Below are 21,870 nucleotides of genomic sequence, written 5' to 3'. Positions count from 1 at the left end.
AGCTCTTAGCCTGGTGTCTGGGTGTACACCCTCTGTACACAAAGCCACATATTTTTCTTCAAAACTGAGACGAGTGTGAGAAAATGACCCCGGGCAGTCGTTTTACTTATTAAAACATTTTGGGAAATCAACTTTAAAGACGGTTGTTTGTATCTACGCCTAAATCTTTACCATTCTTTACCAAGATCGGTAGTTTTAGTGTGAATCATAGACAAACAGGCCGATCACCCTCAGGCTCAGACTGTGCAGGGGAATTAAGTCATTCCAGGACTGGTGCCAGCTGCAAACAGGACTCTCTTTATTCTGGATTATTCTGGCATGAACTTCATAGCGAGATCATCAGAACTGCTCTGTCAGTTTGGGACACAAGCTCCGCCCCTTTTAAACTAAAAGGAAATGTTGCCATTAAAACTCATTTTTTTCACTGCATAGATTTCTCATCTCGGGCTGACTCTTCTTTATTTTATACTCTATTAGTCTTTTTTAATTTTAACTTTAGCATATAGCCAGGCGCTGCTTTAGCTCAGCTGGATGAGCAGGTGACCATATGCTGCATGGCGGAGAGCTGCCGGCCCGGGTTCGAGCCTGATCTGCGTGCCCCTCCCCTTTCCTGTCAGTCTTCACTGTTTCTGTCTAAAAAGGCCAAAAAATATGTATTTGAAAAAACCAACTTTAATGTATGGGTGATTCTTCGTGTTAACTCGAGCCACAGTGAGTCTCGGGCACAGCAATATTCACAACCGCTGTTATTTGAGCCGGAGCCTGGCTTTCTTTATGTTTTCCTTGTTCCCCGTCATCACCGTGGTGGGAACGATTTGGAAAGCTGCGTCTTTTTTGGCCGCCTCCTCCTTTCTCTTTCAGTTTCTCCACTCAGACGTTCTGACCTCAGTGGGGCAGGATTCTCTCTCACATCACTATCGTCCCTTTGTCTGTTTCAACTGAAGACAAATATCCTAATATGGGAACAGTGTGCACATGATATTCAGACTGTGTGCAGATAGCAAGAATTCTGATTCTGGGATCATTAGAACTGCTCTGTCGGGGAGGGAAGGGTTAAGGCTTCATCCTGAAGAGGAGTTAGGCTCCACCCCTTTTTGACTAAAAGGAAATGTTGTTATTAAAACTCATTTCATAAGAATTCAAGAGCTAATTTATGCTCACAGATCAAATGTTGACATCAACGAGACAAAAACTGGTCCTTTCCTGACTCTTGGTCGACTCTTTGGTCTGTTTGCAGTCGTCGAGTCTGCACCGTGTTACTGAGGCCGTCCTGCTGGCAGGGCAGTAAATGGCAGGCTGTGCTGTGGGCTGGATGTGCTCGCTCAGGCAGCACATACGATAAATTGGAATCGATACAGAGAAGATTAGCATGGCCCCTGCGCAAGGATGACACGCAAAATCGTGAAGCGGTTCCACATTTTGATCTTTCCTCAGGTTCGGGTTACAGTATCTGTTGTTTCTGTACTTCTTATTGATTCTGTACAGAGATGAACTGTTTTTGCTTAAATATTTTTGGACCACATTCATTTAGTTCAAACTAAAGTTGTGCAGTTCTTCAAAGCTCTGCAGAAAGTTGTGAATCGGCTGCAGCTGATTCAGCCATCGGATGATTAGAGTTAAGATCCTCACAGCAGTTGGGTTAGGATGGGACTGAGTCCGAGCCACAAGTTTGGCTCCGCCCACTTTTGTTGAAACTAAAATCTGACCTCAAACTTTTGAGTCATTTCATTATAATTTACCAGAATTTTCTGGTCAATGACGGAAACATAACCCAAGAAGCACGGCCTTCTTTCTTCCGATTACCAGAGACGACAGCTCTGCACTCTGCACCGTGAGCAGGTGGCCGCGCTGCCATGTTAGCATGTCAGTGTGTCTGTGACTGAGGTTAGCCTGGGTTAGCATTAGCAGAGCTTTAAAAACAGGTTTTTATTTTATATCACAAATTATTCAGCAAAGTAACGATCACGGCTGTTTAGTGGTTATCAAAGTTCAGAATCTGCAAATCGGTGATGATTCGTTAAGTGAATAACGACACACTGTTCTCGCCTACATAAGCCACCTTTATAGGTTAAACCATCAGTGCCAGCAGTACTGGGCCTGAATTTACTTTGTTACCATAGTTTGCAGGACTGCACACACCTACCAAGCCCACTCACAGGGAAAAAAACAGTGTTTTGTGGGTCATGTGACTCTTCCACACAAAAGGATCCCTATGAGCGCTGCCTAGAGAGAGATGTTCAGAGACGATGATGAGGATGATGCCGATGAGAACTTAAAAATGTATAAAGAACATAAAAATAAAGCAGCAAACGGTTTTACAAATCAGATAAAAATAAGATAACAGATGAAAAGACGTCATCGACTGTTTCAATGAACCTAGACGTTTTAAGAGTGAAGTATTTTATACAGGAATATTTCTTTTTTTACCCTCCTCTTTCTGTTATAGGACTTTCATCCTTTTATGCAGAATGTCACATTTTGTAACCCGAACCTGAGGAAAGATCAAAATGTGGAACCGCTTCACGATTTTGCGTGTCATCCTTGCGCAGGGGCCATGCTAATCTTCTCTGTATCGATTCCAATTTATCGTATGTGCTGCCTGAGCGAGCACATCCAGCCCACAGCACAGCCTGCCATTTACTGCCCTGCCAGCAGGACGGCCTCAGTAACACGGTGCAGACTCGACGGCTGCAAACGGACCAAAGAGTCGACCAAGAGTCAGGAAAGGACCAGTTTTTGTCTTGTTGATGTCAACATTTGATCTGTGAGCATAAATTAGCTCTTGAATTCTTATGAAATGAGTTTTAATAACAACATTTCCTCTTAGTTTAAAAGGGGCGGAGCCTGAATCACTGATTTGTGCGTGAAATTTTTGTATACACTGTTTACACTGATTTGTGTATGCACACTGTGAATGAGGCCTGATGTGAAGTTGTTGATGTGAAGTCCTCCTTGCTGCTGGGATCCATCCTATTGGCTTCAATAGGAGGCTACACCTGAGGTGGAGGCAGGTGATCTGCTGTTCTGTTAGCATTTCCACAAAAACTACCAAACTCATCTTCATGAAACTTGATGAAGAGCAGTCAGAGGAAGAACCTGTTAGATTTACAGCTTTAACTCTGAAGGGAATCAGCTTTAGTAGCTGAAATAGCTGAGAGGAGGTGATAAGACTCCAGTCCTGAAGAGGAGTTAGGCTCCGCCCCCTTTAATTGTTACTAATTTCATAAGAATTCAAGAGCTAATTTATGCTCACAGTTCAAATGTTGACATCAACAAGACAAAAACTGGTCCTTTCCTGACTCTTGGTCGACTCTTTGGTCCGTTTGCAGTCGTCGAGTCTGCACCGTGTTACTGAGGCCGTCCTGCTGGCAGGGCAGTAAATGGCAGGCTGTGCTGTGGGCTGGATGTGCTCGCTCAGGCAGCACATACGATAAATTGGAATCGATACAGAGAAGATTAGCATGGCCCCTGCGCAAGGATGACACGCAAAATCGTGAAGCGGTTCCACATTTTGATCTTTCCTCAGGTTCGGGTTACAAAATGTGACATTCTGCATAAAAGGATGAAAGTCCTATAACAGAAAGAGGAGGGTAAAAAAAGAAATATTCCTCTAATGGCAACAATTAAAAAGGGGCGGGGCCAGCTTTCAAACTGGAGGCTAAACTTAGGCATCGACTTCTGTAGCTGATCCCAGAGCAGCCGTGTGGATCTCTGACACATGTTGTTGTTTGTGTGTCTGTCACTCAGTGTCACAGCTGCATTATGTATTCATGATGATGTCACGTTTGGTTTGTCCCACAGTTTAAATTCTCGTAGCTGTGTGCGATAAACCGCTTCCATCAAATATGGAAGAGCTCAGTTGGGTTTATTTAAGATTTATCTGTAATAGAACTTTAATCCAGACCTAAACCCGAATCAGCAGCTGATCTAGTGACAGAGCAACATAAGCTAACGGCAATCGTGTCTCCAAACACAACCAGGAAGTTCACCTTTCTGTTCACAAGCAGATGTGCTCGTTTTTACTGAACCTCAGACTGAAGGGAAGCCACAACTCAGCACGTTGTGTTTTTCTTTCTTTTCTCAGTTTTTATATTTTGTGTTGGGCTCAGCTGATAATCCAGAATGTGTTCAGTTAAAGTGTGTAACACTTTTTTACCGACTACTCAAAGGCCGTTTCACACACACACACATTCACATGCATGCATGGAGGGTAACGCAGGCTTAAAGAAACTTAGTCATGGATCGACCCACCCACCCTCTGATTGGTAGACGACTCTGATTCTCACTTCCTGTTTTACTTTGGCGATCACTCTCTTTGTGCGTCTCTGGCTTTGCTTCGTTTGTGTTCTGATCATTAGTGTCACCTGTGTTTAATTAGCTTCAGCTCTGTGTGTTTAAAGTCCTCTCATGCTTTCGTTCGTCCTGTTTGTGCTTTCCTGGAATCTCGTTTTGTTTGTTGGAGTTTGTGGTTTCCTGCTTCTTTGTATGTATTTATATATTTATATTTTCCCTCCAGCTTAATTAAAGCCCAGTTTTTGTTACCAGGCTTGGATCCAGTGTTCTGTATTTTTAATAAACAAAACAACTTTTTCTTCAAATTTCTGCTGATTCGGGTAGAATTAGATTTAAATGCTGATATTCCAGCGCTCTGGATTACAGTGTGAAAACACACTGCACTGAAAATCAGCGGGTGTTACCCTCCTGACCTCTCAGAATCAGCTGTTTCTTTGTTTAAATAAAGTCTTCAAGTCGTGCACATTTTTGGTCACATGACTGTTGCACGTTAACCCAAAACACACTTTTTAAAATTTTGCTCCAGTGAATGATGGGAACAGATCAAGATCCCAGGTACCAGAGCTCGCTTCTGTCATGAACATTAAATATTATATATGCTGTTAGCAGGTGTTTGAGTTGATCCTGCTGAACAGGTGTGGAGTAACTTTATAAGCACGGCTGTTCTGCGATGGTCACGTTTGTCTGTTACACACAGTCAAACTTTTGTTACTAAAAATTCAAAAAGCAGGACGTGTGTGTATTTATTTGACTGAATCTGCTGTAATCCACTTTCTTCATGGTTGTTTCTCCTGTTCTAAACAATATTTCTTCTCTTCTGCGACTTATTTAACTTTGATTCCTCTGCCTCTCGATTATTTGGTGATCATGTGATTCTGGTGAGCCCAGCTCGTGGGGGAATCTGTTTAAAGCAGCTGAATGTTTTATTAACAGCACGGATATTTGGTGCCACAGGAGCAGGCCGTACGATGTGCTCACGTCTGATGTTTTCCACACTCTGACCCTGAACATGTTCCTCTGTCCTCTCTCAGGTATCGGAGGGCTCGAGGAGTACGTCTTGAAGTCGGCCACGCTGTCAACCGCACCCGCCTGTCCACCATTTACCCCGCTCAACTTTGAAGCCACGCCCATTGTCCGGGTTGCCATAGAGCCCAAACATCCAAGTAGGTCTTCGAAGGCGCTCTCACATATAATTAGTTCATGAATTTTAAACTAATCTGCTGCTTTGTTAAATTCAGTGAAACCAGAACGTGCACAGAGACCCGACACTGTCTCCTTTCATTTAGTTGGACACGTGTGTGTGTGTGTATGTGTGAGTGTGTGTGTGTGTGTGTGTGTGTGTGAGTGTGAGTGTGTGAGACTCCCACGCACTGAAGTCAGTCCAGCTGTACTGATGTATTCAGACCACAAAGCTAAGTTTCACATCATGTTAATCACTCAAATATCGCCGTCGGCGTGTTTTGCAATTCAGAAATAGAATTCCCCAACAGCCAATGGGAGAGTACTTCCTTCCAAAGCTGGAATTCAGTAACACTAACTGGTCCTGCAGTTCTGCAGAGCGTTTCCCAAGCCCTCTCCTTATTTGTTCTCTGTATGAAGTCAAAGCGTCCGGCTCTGCGGCTCCGCCTGCCCTCAAATGGCGATGATGAGCTCGTGCTGTGTTTCTGATGATCGTGGCATCAGAGAGAAGCCGCCGTGTGAGAGAAACCGAGTCGATCGGCTGAAACATTTCAAACTCCCACATTTTCCCCAGTTCACATTTCTGAGCCCAAATTTGCACCTTTTTGTGTATTTGTGACAACTTTAAATGTAATCGCACCAAACTGAACAAAACTTTATTGACAGGCTCCACACTGCTCCAAGTCACAGCATACACAGCTTCCTTAATGTCAGCTGACATCGATGGTGTGATGAATGAGAGTCACATGATTTGGAAAGGAATCAGATTTAAGATGAAAGTTTTACGGCTTTGAATTAAACTTTAATACGGGCGACTCGAGATGTCACTTGTACTTTAGTTTCTTGACTTGAGACTGGGAATCAATGGACTGTTCATACAATTCATCAAGCTGACAGCAGCCAATCACGCTGCACAGGCCGAAGGGAGGAGCATTTTCTAATATTCAGATATTAAAACACTGAAGTCAGCAAAATCTTGCCAGTTTAAATGACTTTTTTCCTGCGGCAGATGATATCAGCTGTAAATAACACCTTGAGAGGGACAGCCAGCAGCACTCACAGAGAACAGGAAACTACGACTGATAATGTTTGGTTCTCTGGCAGCACAAGCAGAGGTCTGCATGAGAGGCCGGTGACGGTCGGGACGGGTTGTAGCTCAGCGCACGTCTGCTCTCTGAAGGACCCACATTAATCCACACAGAAAAACTTCTCTTTATGTGGGTGCTGCCGGACTCAGGAAGTAAAAGGATTCATACGAAAAGCCGAACTTCACCGCTACTCTGATCCATTCACTTCAATTCAGCTTTATTTACACAGCGCCAAATCACAACAAAAGTCACCTCAAGGCGCTTTATATTGCACAGTAGACCCTACAATAATACATGCAGAGAAAAACCCAACAATCATATGACCCCCTATGAGCAAGCACTTTGGCGACAGTGGGAAGGAAAAACTCCCTTTTAACAGGAAGAAACCTCCGGCAGAACCAGGCTCAGGGAGGGGCGGGGCCATCTGCTGTGATTGGTTGGGGTGAGAGAAGGAAGACAGGATAAAGACATGCTGTGGAAGAGAGACAGAGATCAATAACCGTTAGGTTCACTCAGGTTTGTGGGTTAGCCGTAAAACCATCATTCCCAGTACCGCAGAATTGTTCCTCGTTGTGTAGACGTTCCGACCGCTCACACAGCCAAATCGATGAATGTGTTTCCACCTCGTTTGTTTGTAACAGGCGAGATGCCAAAGCTGGTGCGTGGGATGCGTTTGTTGAACCAGGCCGACCCCTGTGCCGAGGTTCTGATCCAGGAAACCGGAGAACACGTTCTGGTCACTGCTGGCGAGGTTCATCTGCAGCGCTGCCTGGACGACCTGAGAGACCGGTCAGTGTGTGTGTGTGTGTGTGTGTGTGTGTGTCTGCCTGTATGCTGATGTTAGGGGTGTAAAGATTCAGTTTACTCATGAACACTTGTTAAAGAAACCTGTTCTGCTTTTGCTCACTTCCTGTCATACATTTCCTGTGAATGTTCATATATGAAACATAGTAACAGGTCAGTGTGTGTGCAGTAGCCTCTGTGAGCTTCAGACTGCTCTAAACACTCAGTTTATTCCATGTTTTCCTACATTTGGCTCCATATGATGTCACAGAGGGGGATATCCTTATATGGTCATCTTATACAACAGTCACCCACCCGCTGTTGAAGCCAATCAGTGATAACGTGGGTTTGTTATTATTTTCTTTCTGCATTCTTCCTTTGACTGACATGATTAAGTCATTGAGGATATTTCTAATCATTTCTATGCCGATGACATTCAGTTGTGTGTCTTTCAGCTTCCACACAGTTATTTTGTTTTAAACGCAGAGTAACTGAGGCCACGATTGTAGCTCATCCTTTAACAACATCACGTCTGCATCAGTGATTTCGAGTGTTTCTAATGCTGGCGTAATGATTACAGTTCGTCTCTGGGCTTCGACTCACATGTAAAATCAGTTTTACGTTCCATTTAAGAAACATTTAGAAATAGAGGAAAATTGTTCATGCATCTGTGTCACCGTGCTTAGATTACTATAATACACAGTTAACTTAATTATTGTGTCTAATAGTGGTGCAACGGATCAAAAATCTCACGGATCGGATTAATTTTTGAATCGGCAAAGAAAGAAAAAAGGCAAAAATTTAACATTTACTTATTAACTTATTTAAGTATTTTTTGCCTATTAAAAATATTCAACTCAAGACTTATTCCACGCAATTATATAAAAACAAATTAAGGTGCAGTATAGGGCAGTACAGGGCTTTGTATCTACCACTCCGCTGTGATATAACGAGCGGTCACGGTCACGTGGCTTTCCGTTGCCCTGGAGCTCCACCCATTTGTAGTTGGGCAACAGAAGATGCCTGGGACAGTTCAGCCACAACTTTAAATTTTTCCTGCTCATACATGCCTGGGTACGATCTTGTCACTGAAGTGGACGCGCAACGCGATATCATAACGTGGCTCAAGCACGTTCATCATAGTTTAAACCCCTTGCTTTGCACAAGGGAATACGGCCTCCCGCCTGCAGCTACACACCCCGGTAGCTTTTGTAATAGCTTTGCCCGGTCGGATTGGGGAGCAAAGGGCTGCTTAAATACCGCAAACTCCTCTGCCCCTCCACTTGGACCGCTAGCGCTGGCGATAATTATCGCTTGACAGACTGACCACGCGCACCATACACGTACTTTTTTTCCTTCTTTTTCGAATCTTTGGATCATGTGCGTCCTGAACCGTAGAGTGGGATCGGTTCAGATTACGGATCAACCGTGATCCCTTGCACCACTAGTGTCTAAGAATCAAAGGATGGTGCAGGTAGAAAGCAGAATAGGTCCACTTGAAGCTTTATCCAAGAGTTGTCTCTGAGTCCAACTATAATTTAGTTATCGGAGCATAAAGACAAAAAGGGAAACTAGCTCTGCTCAGATTAATAAGACTGGGGCTCGAACATCCTGGGTGCACTAATCCAGTTTCTGTGGTTCTTTGAAGCCTTGGAATAATCAGACCATTCAAACTGTTCATGCAGATTATTCTGCATGTATGTGGTCACTGATTTATATGGATATTAAAAAATCCATGCTCAGCATCTGTGTGATTGGAGAAACAATGTTTACTGTTCTTCTCCAATATGGCTGCTAACCAATCAGATTACGTCCTGATAATATCTAGAGAGAGAGGTGGCTGAAGGAGCAGTGAGTGACGGGCGAGCAATCACCCCGATCATAACTTTTATCATAATTTAATCTAAATTCTTTTACTTTTAGTCAAATAAATACTGTAAGATTAGTACAGAGTAGGTGTGAAGTTGATTCAGTGTCAGAGTCGTTGGTGAGAGTTGCTCCGCACGGTTTACAAAGCGTGACGTGTGCTCTTCTCGTCTCCATGACAAACACGGGAGCTTCCTCCCTCACACCCTGATCGTCAGTGGAAGATCAAGAACAAGGAGCTTACATCTGATTGGATCCCTCCCAAACTGGTCCCGCCTCTCTATACAACTTAATTAATTCTGATTGGATCTCGTCGTCTCGTTTTTATTTGTCGACAAAAGTGCCGATACATTTCATCACAGATTTTGTTTGTCTTGTTTTCATCCAACAAAAAGAAAATGATTCGTCAACAAATGAATGCTGCTTGGCAGCAGCGGCAAAACGTGGGCGGAGTTTCTGATGATAGGTCAACGTGTGTGCAGCAACCTCTGAGAAAGGCTTCAGGATGTGAAGTCTAAAGCCAGCAGGGGGCGTGGTGGCTGTGTCCGTCTTATTTTAGTTGATTATTGCGTGTTTTCTGTCTCCATGACCAACAATGATCTCCACCGAGACTGTGAACCAATAAGAAATGATCCCCATGAAGTAAAGTCCCACTTTTCGGAAAGTCTGACTTAGATTGCATTGGTATTAATAACCGTGCTCCTCACGTGGTGTCTGCTGTCCCAGTATTCAATTTTTATATTTCTCCATATGTGACTTTTTCTGTCTCGGTCATATCGATCGTCTGTCTGCGTTTGTGTCCTCTCCTGCTCGCGTCTGCTGTTGTGTAGTGCAGGTTGAGTACAGTGTGTGTTCGTATACTGAGTGACTCACATCTGAGGCTCAGAGCTGATCTGTTTCCAATTCCAGCCCATCATTATCTGGCTATCATTACATATTGACTGCTGCTCCTGTCCGTCTGGACGCTGCCGGCCTCCTCAGAAGAACAGTGCGAGTTCATCGACCGGCACATAGATTATTTTCACAGGGGAAATTTGGTGTTGCTGCTGTGGCCTCACAAATTCAGCCGAGAATGAGTTTAGAGACGGTGTTTCCAGAAAACCTAAATACGAGACCCGCCTGTAACATTAAACCAAGGCTGTGTGGCAGGTAGTAAACGCACTGGAGCCAGTTACAAGTTTAAAAAGGTGCTTTTTTCTATGCGCAACAACACGACCTCATTTTCCCCCAAGAGTGCAAACAGAAACAAAAATAATCCATCCACCGATTCCTGTACCCGGCAGGCCAGTGTCAAACTCTTCTACTGCGAAGTCGGGCTCTTGGAGTATGAGTAGATTGTGGTTTGGAGTCATACAGTGGCTTGAAAAGTATTCGGCCCCCTTGAACTTTCCCACATTTTGTCACATTACAGCCACAAACATGAATCAATTTTATTGGAATTCCAGGTGAAAGACCAACATAAAGTGGTGTACACGTGAGAAGTGGAACGAAAATCATACATGATTCCAAACATTTTTTACAAATAAATAACTGCAAAGTGGGGTGTGCGTAATTATTCAGCCCCATTTGGTCTGAGTGCAGTCAGTTGCCCATAGACGTTGCCTGATGAGTGCTAATGACTAAACAGAGTGCACCTGTGTGTAATCTAATGTCAGTACAAATACAGCTGCTCTGTGACGGCCTCAGAGGTTGTCTAAGAGAATATTGGGAGCAACAACACCATGAAGTCCAAAGAACACACCAGACAGGTCAGGGATAAAGTTATTGAGAAATTTAAAGCAGGCTTAGGCTACAAAAAGATTTCCCAAGCCTTGAACATCCCACGGAGCACTGTTCAAGCCATCATTCAGAAATGGAAGGAATATGGCACAACTGTAAACCTACCAAGACAAGGCCGTCCACCTAAACTCACAGGCCGAACAAGGAGAGCGCTGATCAGAAATGCAGCCAAGAGGCCCATGGTGACTCTGGACGAGCTGCAGAGATCTACAGCTCAGGTGGGGGAATCTGTCCATAGGACAACTATTAGTCGTGCACTGCACAAAGTTGGCCTTTATGGAAGAGTGGCAAGAAGAAAGCCATTGTTAACAGAAAACCATAAGAAGTCCCGTTTGCAGTTTGCCACAAGCCATGTGGGGGACACAGCAAACATGTGGAAGAAGGTGCTCTGGTCAGATGAGACCAAAATGCAAAACGCTATGTGTGGTGGAAAACTAACACTGCACATCACTCTGAACACACCATCCCCACTGTCAAATATGGTGGTGGCAGCATCATGCTCTGGGGGTGCTTCTCTTCAGCAGGGACAGGGAAGCTGGTCAGAGTTGATGGGAAGATGGATGGAGCCAAATACAGGGCAATCTTGGAAGGAAACCTCTTGGAGTCTGCAAAAGACTTGAGACTGGGGCGGAGGTTCACCTTCCAGCAGGACAACGACCCTAAACATAAAGCCAGGGCAACAATGGAATGGTTTAAAACAAAACATATCCATGTGTTAGAATGGCCCAGTCAAAGTCCAGATCTAAATCCAATCGAGAATCTGTGGCAAGATCTGAAAACTGCTGTTCACAAACGCTGTCCATCTAATCTGACTGAGCTGGAGCTGTTTTGCAAAGAAGAATGGGCAAGGATTTCAGTCTGTAGATGTGCAAAGCTGGTAGAGACATACCCTAAAAGACTGGCAGCTGGAATTGCAGCAAAAGGTGGTTCTACAAAGTACTGACTCAGGGGGCTGAATAATTACGCACACCCCACTTTCAGTTATTTATTTGTAAAAAATGTTTGGAATCATGTATGATTTTCGTTCCACTTCTCACGTGTACACCACTTTGTATTGGTCTGTCATGTCGAATTCCAATAACATTGATTCATGTTTGTGGCTGTAATGTGACAAAATGTGGGAAAGTTCAAGGGGGCCGAATACTTTTGCAAGCCACTGTATGATGCTGCTAAGGCTGCAGAGGTGGTTGAGCATTAATGGGGCCTTCACAGAGCTCCAAGTCCTAATGTCTGCAGGACAGAGATCTGCTTTTCAGTTTGTCAGTTGGTATGGCTGTTCGATATAACAATATATATCAGATGACGATATAAAAACATCTATTGTTTCATATTATACGCTATCGTTTGTTTCATGGTGTCGCAAAATAATCTGTTTACGGAATATTGTTTCATGGTTCTGATGGTCACTGTAGTGGCGACATTAATTTTTAAAGTTCAATAAAGCTGAAGATCCTGTTGAGGTTTTTCAAAATAAACTGAAAAGATGACAAACAGAAAGACCAGTCCAAAAAAATCGAGGACCTCATTCCTAAACGTGGGCTGCCTCTGTAGCATGGACATGGTTTAGTTATGAAACGTCTGACACAGAGCAGAAAACTGTACTGTGCAAATTATGCTGCAAACCGGCCCCCACCTCAGACTCAAACACGACAAACCTCTTCAACCAGCTACGCAAGAATCACGTGACAGAGTAAGGAGAGAGTTTACAGATGAGAAGCAACAAAGAGCCGTCAGGTGCTCCAAATAAACCTCAGACTCAAACGTTAGAACGGGCTTTTCCCCGCAGCACGCCGTGTAATAAATACAAAGAAGATGGCGGCCGTACAACTTATGTCTAAAAATGTATAGTTTCATGCATCGATCAAAACACTCGAGGTACACGACACCCAGCTGAAAACACTTCACACAAGTTGAAGATTCATAGAATTTACAGAAAATGTAATATTTTGTGATATATATCGTTATCGGGCGATAAATGTCTGATATCAGCATATGAGATTTTGGTGATATCGCGCAGCCCTATCAGTTGGGGTCTGGTCCGGGATCAGAGAGGACAGCAGAGACATCACAGTGAAAACCTGCAGCGTGCAGGTGTGACTGCAACAGACTGCACTTATTCCCCTCAGAGACTCGTGACCTCCTTTATCCTTTCAAACATCTTCTGCGTGTCAGTGTTATAAAACCACACAAGCTGAGACTGAAGAAGTCACCTGGATGATGATGAAATGTTTCTCCCACTGAAAACGTCCAGATGAACAGAATCAACCTTTTGCATCTACTTACCTGGATGATTGAGCACCAAGACATTAAAACAGCCTGGATTTGCCGCGTCTGTGTGATCAACAAAGAAGTGTGTCCTGTTTTTCTGTAACTTTGATGACTGTGATGTGAAGCAGGATCATTGTAGGAATGGTACCCAGTATCCTCCTGTAGATTTCCTGTTCATCGTCTAATCTGCTTTTTGTACATCGCTGAGATTGTGCGACGGGATGCTGTTTGCTGTGTGTAAAGCGTGTTTTCATCGGTTTATTTTTACTCTGTGTTTATCTGTAAGAACAGTTGCTCTGTGTTCATTAATCTCGGTTCTTGTCATCTCAGCGGGGAACAGAAATCAATCAGTTAGAGAGAACTCGGAGCAGCCGCTCTCCGGGCACGGGTGCTCAAATGATAACACAACATCTTCGATATTTAGCAGTGTGCAATTTTGCATTTGAAGTCGTCTGTTTATTTCAGACATGAATTGAAAGCTGTTGCATGGATGCTGTCCATGACAGACTGAGCAGGTCAGGCCAAGGTGAAGCTTTTTAGGTCTTTAAGTTCTAAACAGGAGAAAGTAGATGAACAGTGTGTCCCTTTAGTTTACAGTAATTAGTAAAAATACACAGTTTTTGTGCTTCCTGACCATTTAAACATTTAGATTTCAGAAAAAGTGAATTATAAAGTAGCCTTTGTACAAGTAGGTTTATTTGTCATTAGATAAGATGGATTTCCTGCACAGCTGTAACGATGCAGATGCCGTTAAGCCAGTATCTGCAGCAATCTAAACCATCACATTTACACTCAGTGCATTTATCAAGACACATCACATCTTTTCTTCTGAGAGTTTTAACCTTGTTAAACCAGAATTCACAGGCAGCACGACGTGCTCTTTCCTGTGATGCCATTATCTCCGATGTTCAGCTTTTTCCATTAAGGCTCAACATCCATAAATCCATTTAGGATGCATAAAAATAGCTCTTTATAACTTTGTGCCTCGGTATCATCAGTTCTCATTATCAGTTTTTCTTCCGTGTCGGATTTAATCCAGTGACAGATGTCTGCACATCCGTGGTAAGAGCAAACTGCTAATTCAGTCTGTTCTGTTATGATGCGGCTTTGCTTAAATACAAATGTGCACCCCGACATTAAAATAGCCTGTGGAGGTTCCCCTCGTGCCATCACAACACCTCAGATCCATCGAGGCGGGGACTCCGCTGACCCCTGAAGGTGTCCCGTGGTGTCGCTCGCCTTTAGCAGCAGATCCTTTTAATCAGAGGTGGGGAGCTCCAGGCCTCATGTTTTAGATGTGTCCTTGATCCAACACAGCTGATTTAAATGGCTACATGACCTCCTCAACATGTCTTGAAGTTCTCCAGACGCCTGGTAACGAACTAATCATTGGATTCAGGTGTGTTGACCCAGGATCTAAAACCTGCAGAACACCGGGCCTCGAGGCCTGGAGTTGGACACCCCTGTAGGTCCGTGGTTGCTCTGAGATCTGAGAAATTTGGGGTCCAAGTCAACAACTGAAACTCTGAAACTATTTATGAGAAATGTTTGCACTGTAGCACAATGAATAAGGCCACTGTTATTAGTTAATGTGGCTCCTGCAGTCGTGTTCAAGTAGGTGTGTCAGAGTTACATGAATGCTGGGCAGAGGTTGCTTTAAAAATCTAATCAAAGGCAAATTTGTCTTTAACAGGACAACTCCTGTTTGTTTCCGCTTGATGCTGTTACAGTCCTGTGCAAAAGTTTTGAGCCAGCTGTTATTTCTCACTTTTGTTTGGAGGTTTATTGAGACATGAGCAAACCTACCTGGAAATACAGGTACGATCAGCTGAAGGTGCATCTCTCAGGTCTCTGCTGGATTGACTTCCTGTTTAAGTAAATACATTTCAGATGCATCTGCTTCAGAAGCTTTTTAGGCCTCGCACGTTATTCATTTTCATCTTCAGATTTTTTAAAGGAAGAGCTGCACGCCAACGTCTGCTAAATTTTTAGCTAACAGCTCCGTGGGAATCCCCTGTTTGCGGCAAAAATACTATTTTATGTCAGACTCTATTATCTTTGGCATTTTTTATCGATCCAGTTAAAGAAATTGGAATCAGTGATGTGTTTTCGTGACAGGCTGCTAGTAATAAAGTGTTTTTTGTTTTTTTGTTAAGTCTTGACTTTAAAAAATGGTCAGGTAAAAGGACTGGACTGAAAATGAGTCAATAAATCTGCACATTTGAAGTGTTTGTAGTGTTTATGTGACTTAAATCATCACCAAAGAACAGAATATAACTTGTGGTGAGTCCATGAAGTAGCAGATGGTCACAGTCAAATGATGGAAGTGTCATTTCTGGTAAGTGTTCAGCGCTACAGGTTAAGATTCCTGTCGTGATGGCGAAAGTCTGTTTGCCGGTCGTGTTTTCGTAGGTTAGACATTTGCAAAGCTAATGTTTCAGTGGGGTGAATGTTTCATGCCTGCGGCACATGTTATCGTCAGGTCTCCAGCAGGAGCGTGTCACCATAGCAACCAGGAAAACTCGGTTTCTGTATTTGAACCCAAACCTTGAACTTTCATTACCCGTCCATCCGTGTCTCATTACTGGAGCCAGTGTCCAGTCTAAACCTGACCGAGCAGTTTTATTAAGAAAATGTAAAAGTGTGTGATGCTGTGTGGGACTGAGTCACACCATCAGCAGATTCTCACTTTTTAACTCTAACTTTATGTTACCTTGTATGCAGGAGAGCCTATTTATTGTATAAAATTAAATTCGAGCACAGAAATGTTACAGGACAGTAAGAAAGCTGATGCAAACACACCCGTGTCCCTGAATGTCTTCTGCCATCATCCTCAGCCTCCGAATTCGGGGTTTTACTGAATGTGCTTACTTACCAGAAGCACAAAAATCGATTTGTAAAAGCAATGAAGAGGCCGTGGAGATCGATTGAACGAAAACAGGTCTGAATAAAAACCCCGCAGACACAGTAAGACATAAACTGCAAGCAAATGATTCAGCAGAGCAAGTTTTTCTCAAGGACCTCTCTCCGCTTGGCTCCAGTCACTGGCCTGTCTCCCAGATCCTGCCTGAACATGCTCCATCACAGGGACATCATTACTCCAGCGATGAGTGCTGCATTGTTTTCACCAGACCTCAGGCGGGCATTCAGGCTGGAGAGCCTGAATTTTCTCATCACCTCAGAGATTCTTTTTCCTGCTGCTCTCAGACTGCTTTCAGAGCTATTTGGCAAACTCCAGGTGGCCTGTAATGTGACTCGGGAGTGACTCCCATCCAGCCGCTCTGCCGTGTAGGCCTGATTGCTGAGAGCCAAAGAGAGGAACGGGCTCCTCTTGAGGTATCCCGTCCCTGCAGAGGAGCCCTCGGGCCGCGGAGAGCTCGCCACCTTCATCGCAAACACTTGCTGGATATGAAGAAACTTGTCTGGTGGCAAATAATAGAGTCTGGTCAGAGAATCCGTTTTCTTCTGACATTGTTACCCGAAACTGGCAAAGTAAAGCTGTGTCAGCGAGGGCTCGGCGGGCAGCGGAGCGCGTCGCTCACCGCGTGATCGGGGCACGCTGCCACATTTGTTGGCGTTTTTCTGGCAGGCGCTGTTTCAGCGGATAAAGAATGGTAAGACGCGTTACCACAATAGGGGGGCAGTTTCAGCTGGTGGCCTTCGTGGTCAATCACACATGCCCCTTTCATGCTTTTTAAAAGGCTCCTCCTCCCTGTAATATCACAGGCCCGACTCTGTGCAGCATCTGTGGAGCTGAACTCACACAAATGTGTTTTTCAGAGTTTTGATGTTTTGGACCTGAGTACAGATCCAAGTTCAGGCTCAGGTTTTAAGATCCTCCTGTTTTTGGCAGTTTGATTTTAGATTTATAATAACAGGAAAAAACAACGTTGTTGCACGTTGTGTCCAACGTTGTGTGCATGTTGTTGTTGTTGCACGGCTGCAGCCGCGTGCAGTTATCGGCGACGTGTTTTCAGGTGGGTCGCCCACATGCGTTATATCCATGTACCAGCTCATCGTCTTTCTGTGCATCAATAACCGCCCGCTTTGTGCGCCACGGTTGTCACGTTGCTGTCCTTTTTTTTGTGGGGTTCTCGTGTTCCTATTGGCCGAAACACTCACTCATATTCTGAGCTTCCTGTCATAGCAGACAGCTCGCTCCGGTCAGGCTGCTCGGCTCACTGTTGGGTTTAAACTCCGGCTCCGCCATGTTGGATCGCAGCGTTAGCTCTGAGTCTGTGAGCTGCAGGGCGGCTCTGACCGGAACCAGTCCAGGAGATGGTTTCTAATGGTTGTGGTGTTTTACATACTGGTGCACCAACACAAAGACGGTTTAATTCTGTGGGGAAGGCTGACGTATGCCTGGAACAGCACATGGTGCAGTTCATAGGTGCAGCTGTCGGATGTTAGAGGAGGACTTTTTATACTTTGTGCCCACCCACGCCACCTGGTCTCACCCCTTTCTCCCGCTGGTGTGGCAGGTCTCGTTTGTGGGCCCTGGAGAGCTGCTGTGGCTCGTTGGCAGCACCCGGCCCAGTGTGTCAGGGCTCTAAAAGTCTGGCCTCAAACAACGCTGCATACACCATTTTCACTCATGCACTCAGCTGCACCTCTGCTCGTACTGACTGCACACACCACAGTTGGCCTGAATTCCTCTTTGGGTTTCTTTCATGTAATTGTATTTCTGTGCGTCTCCTGGTTTGTTGTGGCTGTGACGCCCAGGTTGTGTCGCAGAGTAAATATTTATATTCTTTAAAATGTTATTATCGATTATATTTTATAATTATTTAGCAGGAGAATGCAAATTTGCAGTAGTGGTGAACATTTAGTTGAGTTTCCTATTACCTGTCACTTGCGAGCCACACTGATCGTTTCCTTGGAGCTGGAGGAGAGTTTGCACCTCCAACGGTTCCTGACGTCAGAGCGGAGCAGACCGAGCTGTGTTTTCAATAAGCTCTGTTTATTTGGATTTTGCCTTTTCCACAGTTTGCTCCACCCAGGCTTTGAGTTTCATAGATAAATGTTTTATGATTGCTTCAGCCTTGGTGCTACTTAAGGACGCACTCCCGCAGACAGTGATTGGTAAGAGCTCAAGTCGAAAGCACAATGCACTCTCACTGACCCGACGAGTAAAATCACTTTGGATGATGTAACAGTGTGCAAGAAAATATCCCATACAGTACACACACACACACACACACACACACGCACACACACACACACACACACACACGTTGGGTATTCATATCTTGTGGGGACAGCTAATTGACATGCTCTTCCTAGCCCCTTATCCTAATCAGGGACTGTAACATCTCGTCCTTTTATTAGATATAAAAAAACGAATGCCTAACCCTGACCATAACCCAACTGTAACCCTGTCACTAAAACCACACTCTAAAATGTCTTCTGACATTTGTGGGGACCTGGATCCCCATGGTTGGTCCCCACAAAGATATGAATACACACACACACACACACACACACACACACACTCTGTCTTAATGTTAAAAGCATCTAACAACATCAGGTGGGTAATCTCTATAAAGCAGCTGTTGGACTGGATTACTTTTCTTATCCTGGTCGTTCTTTATATTTCAGTGAGAAATGAAAGTGTGATGCTGGGGCGTGGGGGTGGGGGGTGGGGGTTTCTCTGCTGTATGAGGCGGGTCTATCAGCGCCGGGTCGCTCATGAGGCTCGCTCCGCGCTGCCTGTTGCTCTGATTTTGTGGGATTCCAGCTGAGGAAACGAGGCCGCTGCTGCTGCTGCTGCTGCTGCTGCTGCTATGTTTAGAGCCGAGGCCAGACAGCTCGGGACAGAGATGGCAAAGCAGGACGGCGGATCGCTGACCGGCCAGCTGGCTGCCTGCTTAGCTCAGATGAAGGCTGATTGGCTGGATGGATGGCTCGATCATTGGCTTACATTTTGGCTGGTGATGTGACTTGATGGCGAGCTACCTGCTTCATAAAGTGTCTGATTGGCTGGCCTGGTGACTTGTTGGTGTGTCGGCAGCCTGAGCCCTCCACGTAAGAGCTGGCACGCAGCGCATCACGTTCAGAATAAGGTCAGCGCTGTTCCTCGCCACACGGGCGAGCACAAGACTGTGACATCACAGCTCCACCGCTGCGAGGGGATTATCCCTGCACCCCACCCTCTCCCGTCAGAACTGGGTCAGATGCCCAGTCTTCAGCGCTTATGGGCACCAGTGATCGATAATTCAGCCCCCCCCCCACACACACACACAGCTCTGAGCTATACGTTTTAAATTTGGCGTTTTCACAGAAACTTTTCAAGTGTTCATTAAGTGAGATGGCGAGCAGCAGGGATTACCTGTTACCGTGAATAACTGGATTAAACGAGGAAGTATCCCCGCTGTCTCGGTGCCGCTGCTAATTCAGCACAAATATAAACACAGGCGTGTTTTTCAGAGTGACCCAGTGACCCCGGGGTCAGCCAGGAAGCATCTGTGTTGTTCAGTAAAGCCTCTAATGCAGACGGGCAGACTAATGAGTGCGCTTGTTCTCTGCAGCCTGCTGGTGGTGGACCTCAATGATGTTAGAGAAACACTTTGGAATTAGTCAAAGCTCCTTTGTGTCCTTGCTGCGGCGCTCAGGCTCTGACTCATTTCTACTGAACACCAAAATCTTTAAAATGCCCCACAAATCATTTTATTAGTACGTTGGAAACACGGCTCTGCGCCACTCCACACGTGTGATGTGAGGGGAACAAGCGGCAGTCGTCTCAGTGTACAGTCCAAATGCACATTGCAGAATCCAAGAGTGCAGAGCGACGTCATCGACTGTCACAAGAACGAACAAACACGCTGTAAAATGATCAAAGAGAAAAGGAGGATGTTCTCTGAGATCCTGGTAACATTTCTTATAAGCTGCGACTCTAACCGGAGAACTTTAGCAGCAAAGCGTCTGATTGGCCGAACAGATTCTCTCTACCTGCGTGCAGCTTTCAGCTGGCGTTGTGTTTTTGTGTTCGCTCTGTCAGCCGGATCTGAAGGAATATTTCATATTAATTAGAGTTTCTTTAAACTCATAGCTGTGACAGTAATTACAGACTCCAAAGACATTTCTCTAAACGCCGTCTCGTCGCGTCGGAGAGCTTTCATTCGCACCATCACCTGCAGAGTCTGTACGAGCTTAAAACACCAACATTTTGTTTCTCGACTTTTTCTCACTCAGTTTCATCTTTGCTTTAATTTGTTCAGCATCGAGTATTTTAGTAAGTTTGTCTGTAAAGATGTTCCTGGTTAAAATGGGCCTATTACATGTTTTGTCTCTGCTGTGATAGATGCTCATATTAAACATGGCCAAAGACTCAAATGTGCACAGCAAACGCTCATTTTCACACGTTTTTTTTCTATTCTTGGCTCTGAATGTTGTCACAGAGGGCGTCCTCATACAGTTATTACACGGTTCAGCACAGTTTACACACAGTTTACCTATGAGGAGCAGCCAATCAGAGGAAAGTTGACTTATAGGGAGGCTTATTTCAGATCAGCTACATAAGGGCTATTTGGGGCTGTGAATCATGCAAAGCTACTGTAGTGGAGTCCAATAATTAAGGATATAAAACTGGAAATTAGCTAACTCATTCCACTTTTTTCACTCAAATCCTTTTTTTTTAAATCCTCTTCGATCCTGTAACAGAAAGCATCACTTGTATTATTGTAGAGTTTTCACCTTACAGTTTAAAGTGCTTTGAGCTGACTTGTTGTGAGTTGGTGCTTTGTACATAGAATATTATTGAAGTATCGGCTCGATCACCTCAGATTTTTGTGAACACCCACTTCATGATCCCCAGAGGGTGAAGATTTTAAAAAGATTAATTTTTAGCCGTATTTTATTTTCCATTACAGCTAAAGTGACTCTATGCAGATGATTCATGTTGTTTTCTGGAAATCAGCCCACATCTCAGATGTTAGGAGGAGATTTTATTGAAAGTATCATCCCAGAAATATTTGGGTATTTGTTTGGATGACACACAGAGTGCATACTGAACATTGGATTGAGTTTTTATTATGGAGATATTTTAATTTATCAGTTAGGAAAACACTTACACACTTACCTTTCTTTAATGTTTTTGATTATGGTGGTATTACTAATGTGCGTTGTCCAGAACACATCACAGCTGCTGTGCTTTGCCGTCTTCCTCTTTAGAGTTCCCAGGAACTTTTGCTGAACGTTGTAGGACAGCGTTCTCTAATTTAGCTCCTTATTCTTGGAATAAGCTTCAGAGCACATTAAAGCTGAATGCTTGTGTCTCCCTGCAGAGTTCAGAGCTCTCATAAAGACTTCGGTGTTATATTTGATTTTTTCTGCATTGAAAAAGAGATGTTAGTCTGAGGGACTTCCTGGTTAAATGGGTCCAGATGTTGTGTTTAAAAAGCTGATAAAACATGAAATCATCATCATCATCATCATCATCATCAGACAGCAGCCAGAGGTTTTCAGTTCTGCTCCTGTTGTGTTTGACCTGTAAGCAGCCGAATCCTGACGAGACCTGAGAGCTTCCTGTACCAGAAACGTTGCTCCTCACTGACACACTCGGCATGTTCATGAGTAGAACCTGTTTAATGACGCTCTGGTCGTCGTCCACTAGGGT

The 21,870-nt window shown here is 44.4% G+C and overlaps 1 protein-coding gene and 3 non-coding genes across 5 annotated transcripts in view; 3 read left to right on the top strand and 1 right to left on the bottom strand.

Annotated features, from left to right (window-relative positions):
* Positions 1 to 21,870, top strand: part of efl1 (elongation factor like GTPase 1) — a 77,702-nt gene that overhangs the window by 47,707 nt on the left and 8,125 nt on the right. For both annotated transcript variants that reach the window (XR_002062893.2, XM_019361629.2), the window contains 2 exons: positions 5,325 to 5,456; positions 7,202 to 7,349. Coding sequence is in view for 1 of the 2 variants with exons in the window: in XM_019361629.2 (XP_019217174.1) it covers positions 5,325 to 5,456; positions 7,202 to 7,349 (280 nt within the window). In the remaining variant the exon portion in view is untranslated. The remainder of the gene's footprint in view (positions 1 to 5,324; positions 5,457 to 7,201; positions 7,350 to 21,870) is intronic.
* On the top strand, positions 1,315 to 1,421 carry LOC112847494 (U6 spliceosomal RNA). The gene has a single exon (XR_003221055.1). It is a non-coding gene; the product is annotated as a U6 spliceosomal RNA (small nuclear RNA).
* LOC112847493 (U6 spliceosomal RNA) lies at positions 2,505 to 2,611 on the bottom strand. The gene has a single exon (XR_003221054.1). It is a non-coding gene; the product is annotated as a U6 spliceosomal RNA (small nuclear RNA).
* On the top strand, positions 3,407 to 3,513 carry LOC112847492 (U6 spliceosomal RNA). Its single transcript, XR_003221052.1, has one exon. It is a non-coding gene; the product is annotated as a U6 spliceosomal RNA (small nuclear RNA).

The sequence above is a fragment of the Oreochromis niloticus genome, linkage group LG1, assembly GCF_001858045.2.
Source record: "Oreochromis niloticus isolate F11D_XX linkage group LG1, O_niloticus_UMD_NMBU, whole genome shotgun sequence".
NCBI lineage: Eukaryota > Metazoa > Chordata > Actinopteri > Cichliformes > Cichlidae > Oreochromis > Oreochromis niloticus.
This window is presented reverse-complemented; position numbering and strand designations above follow the sequence as displayed.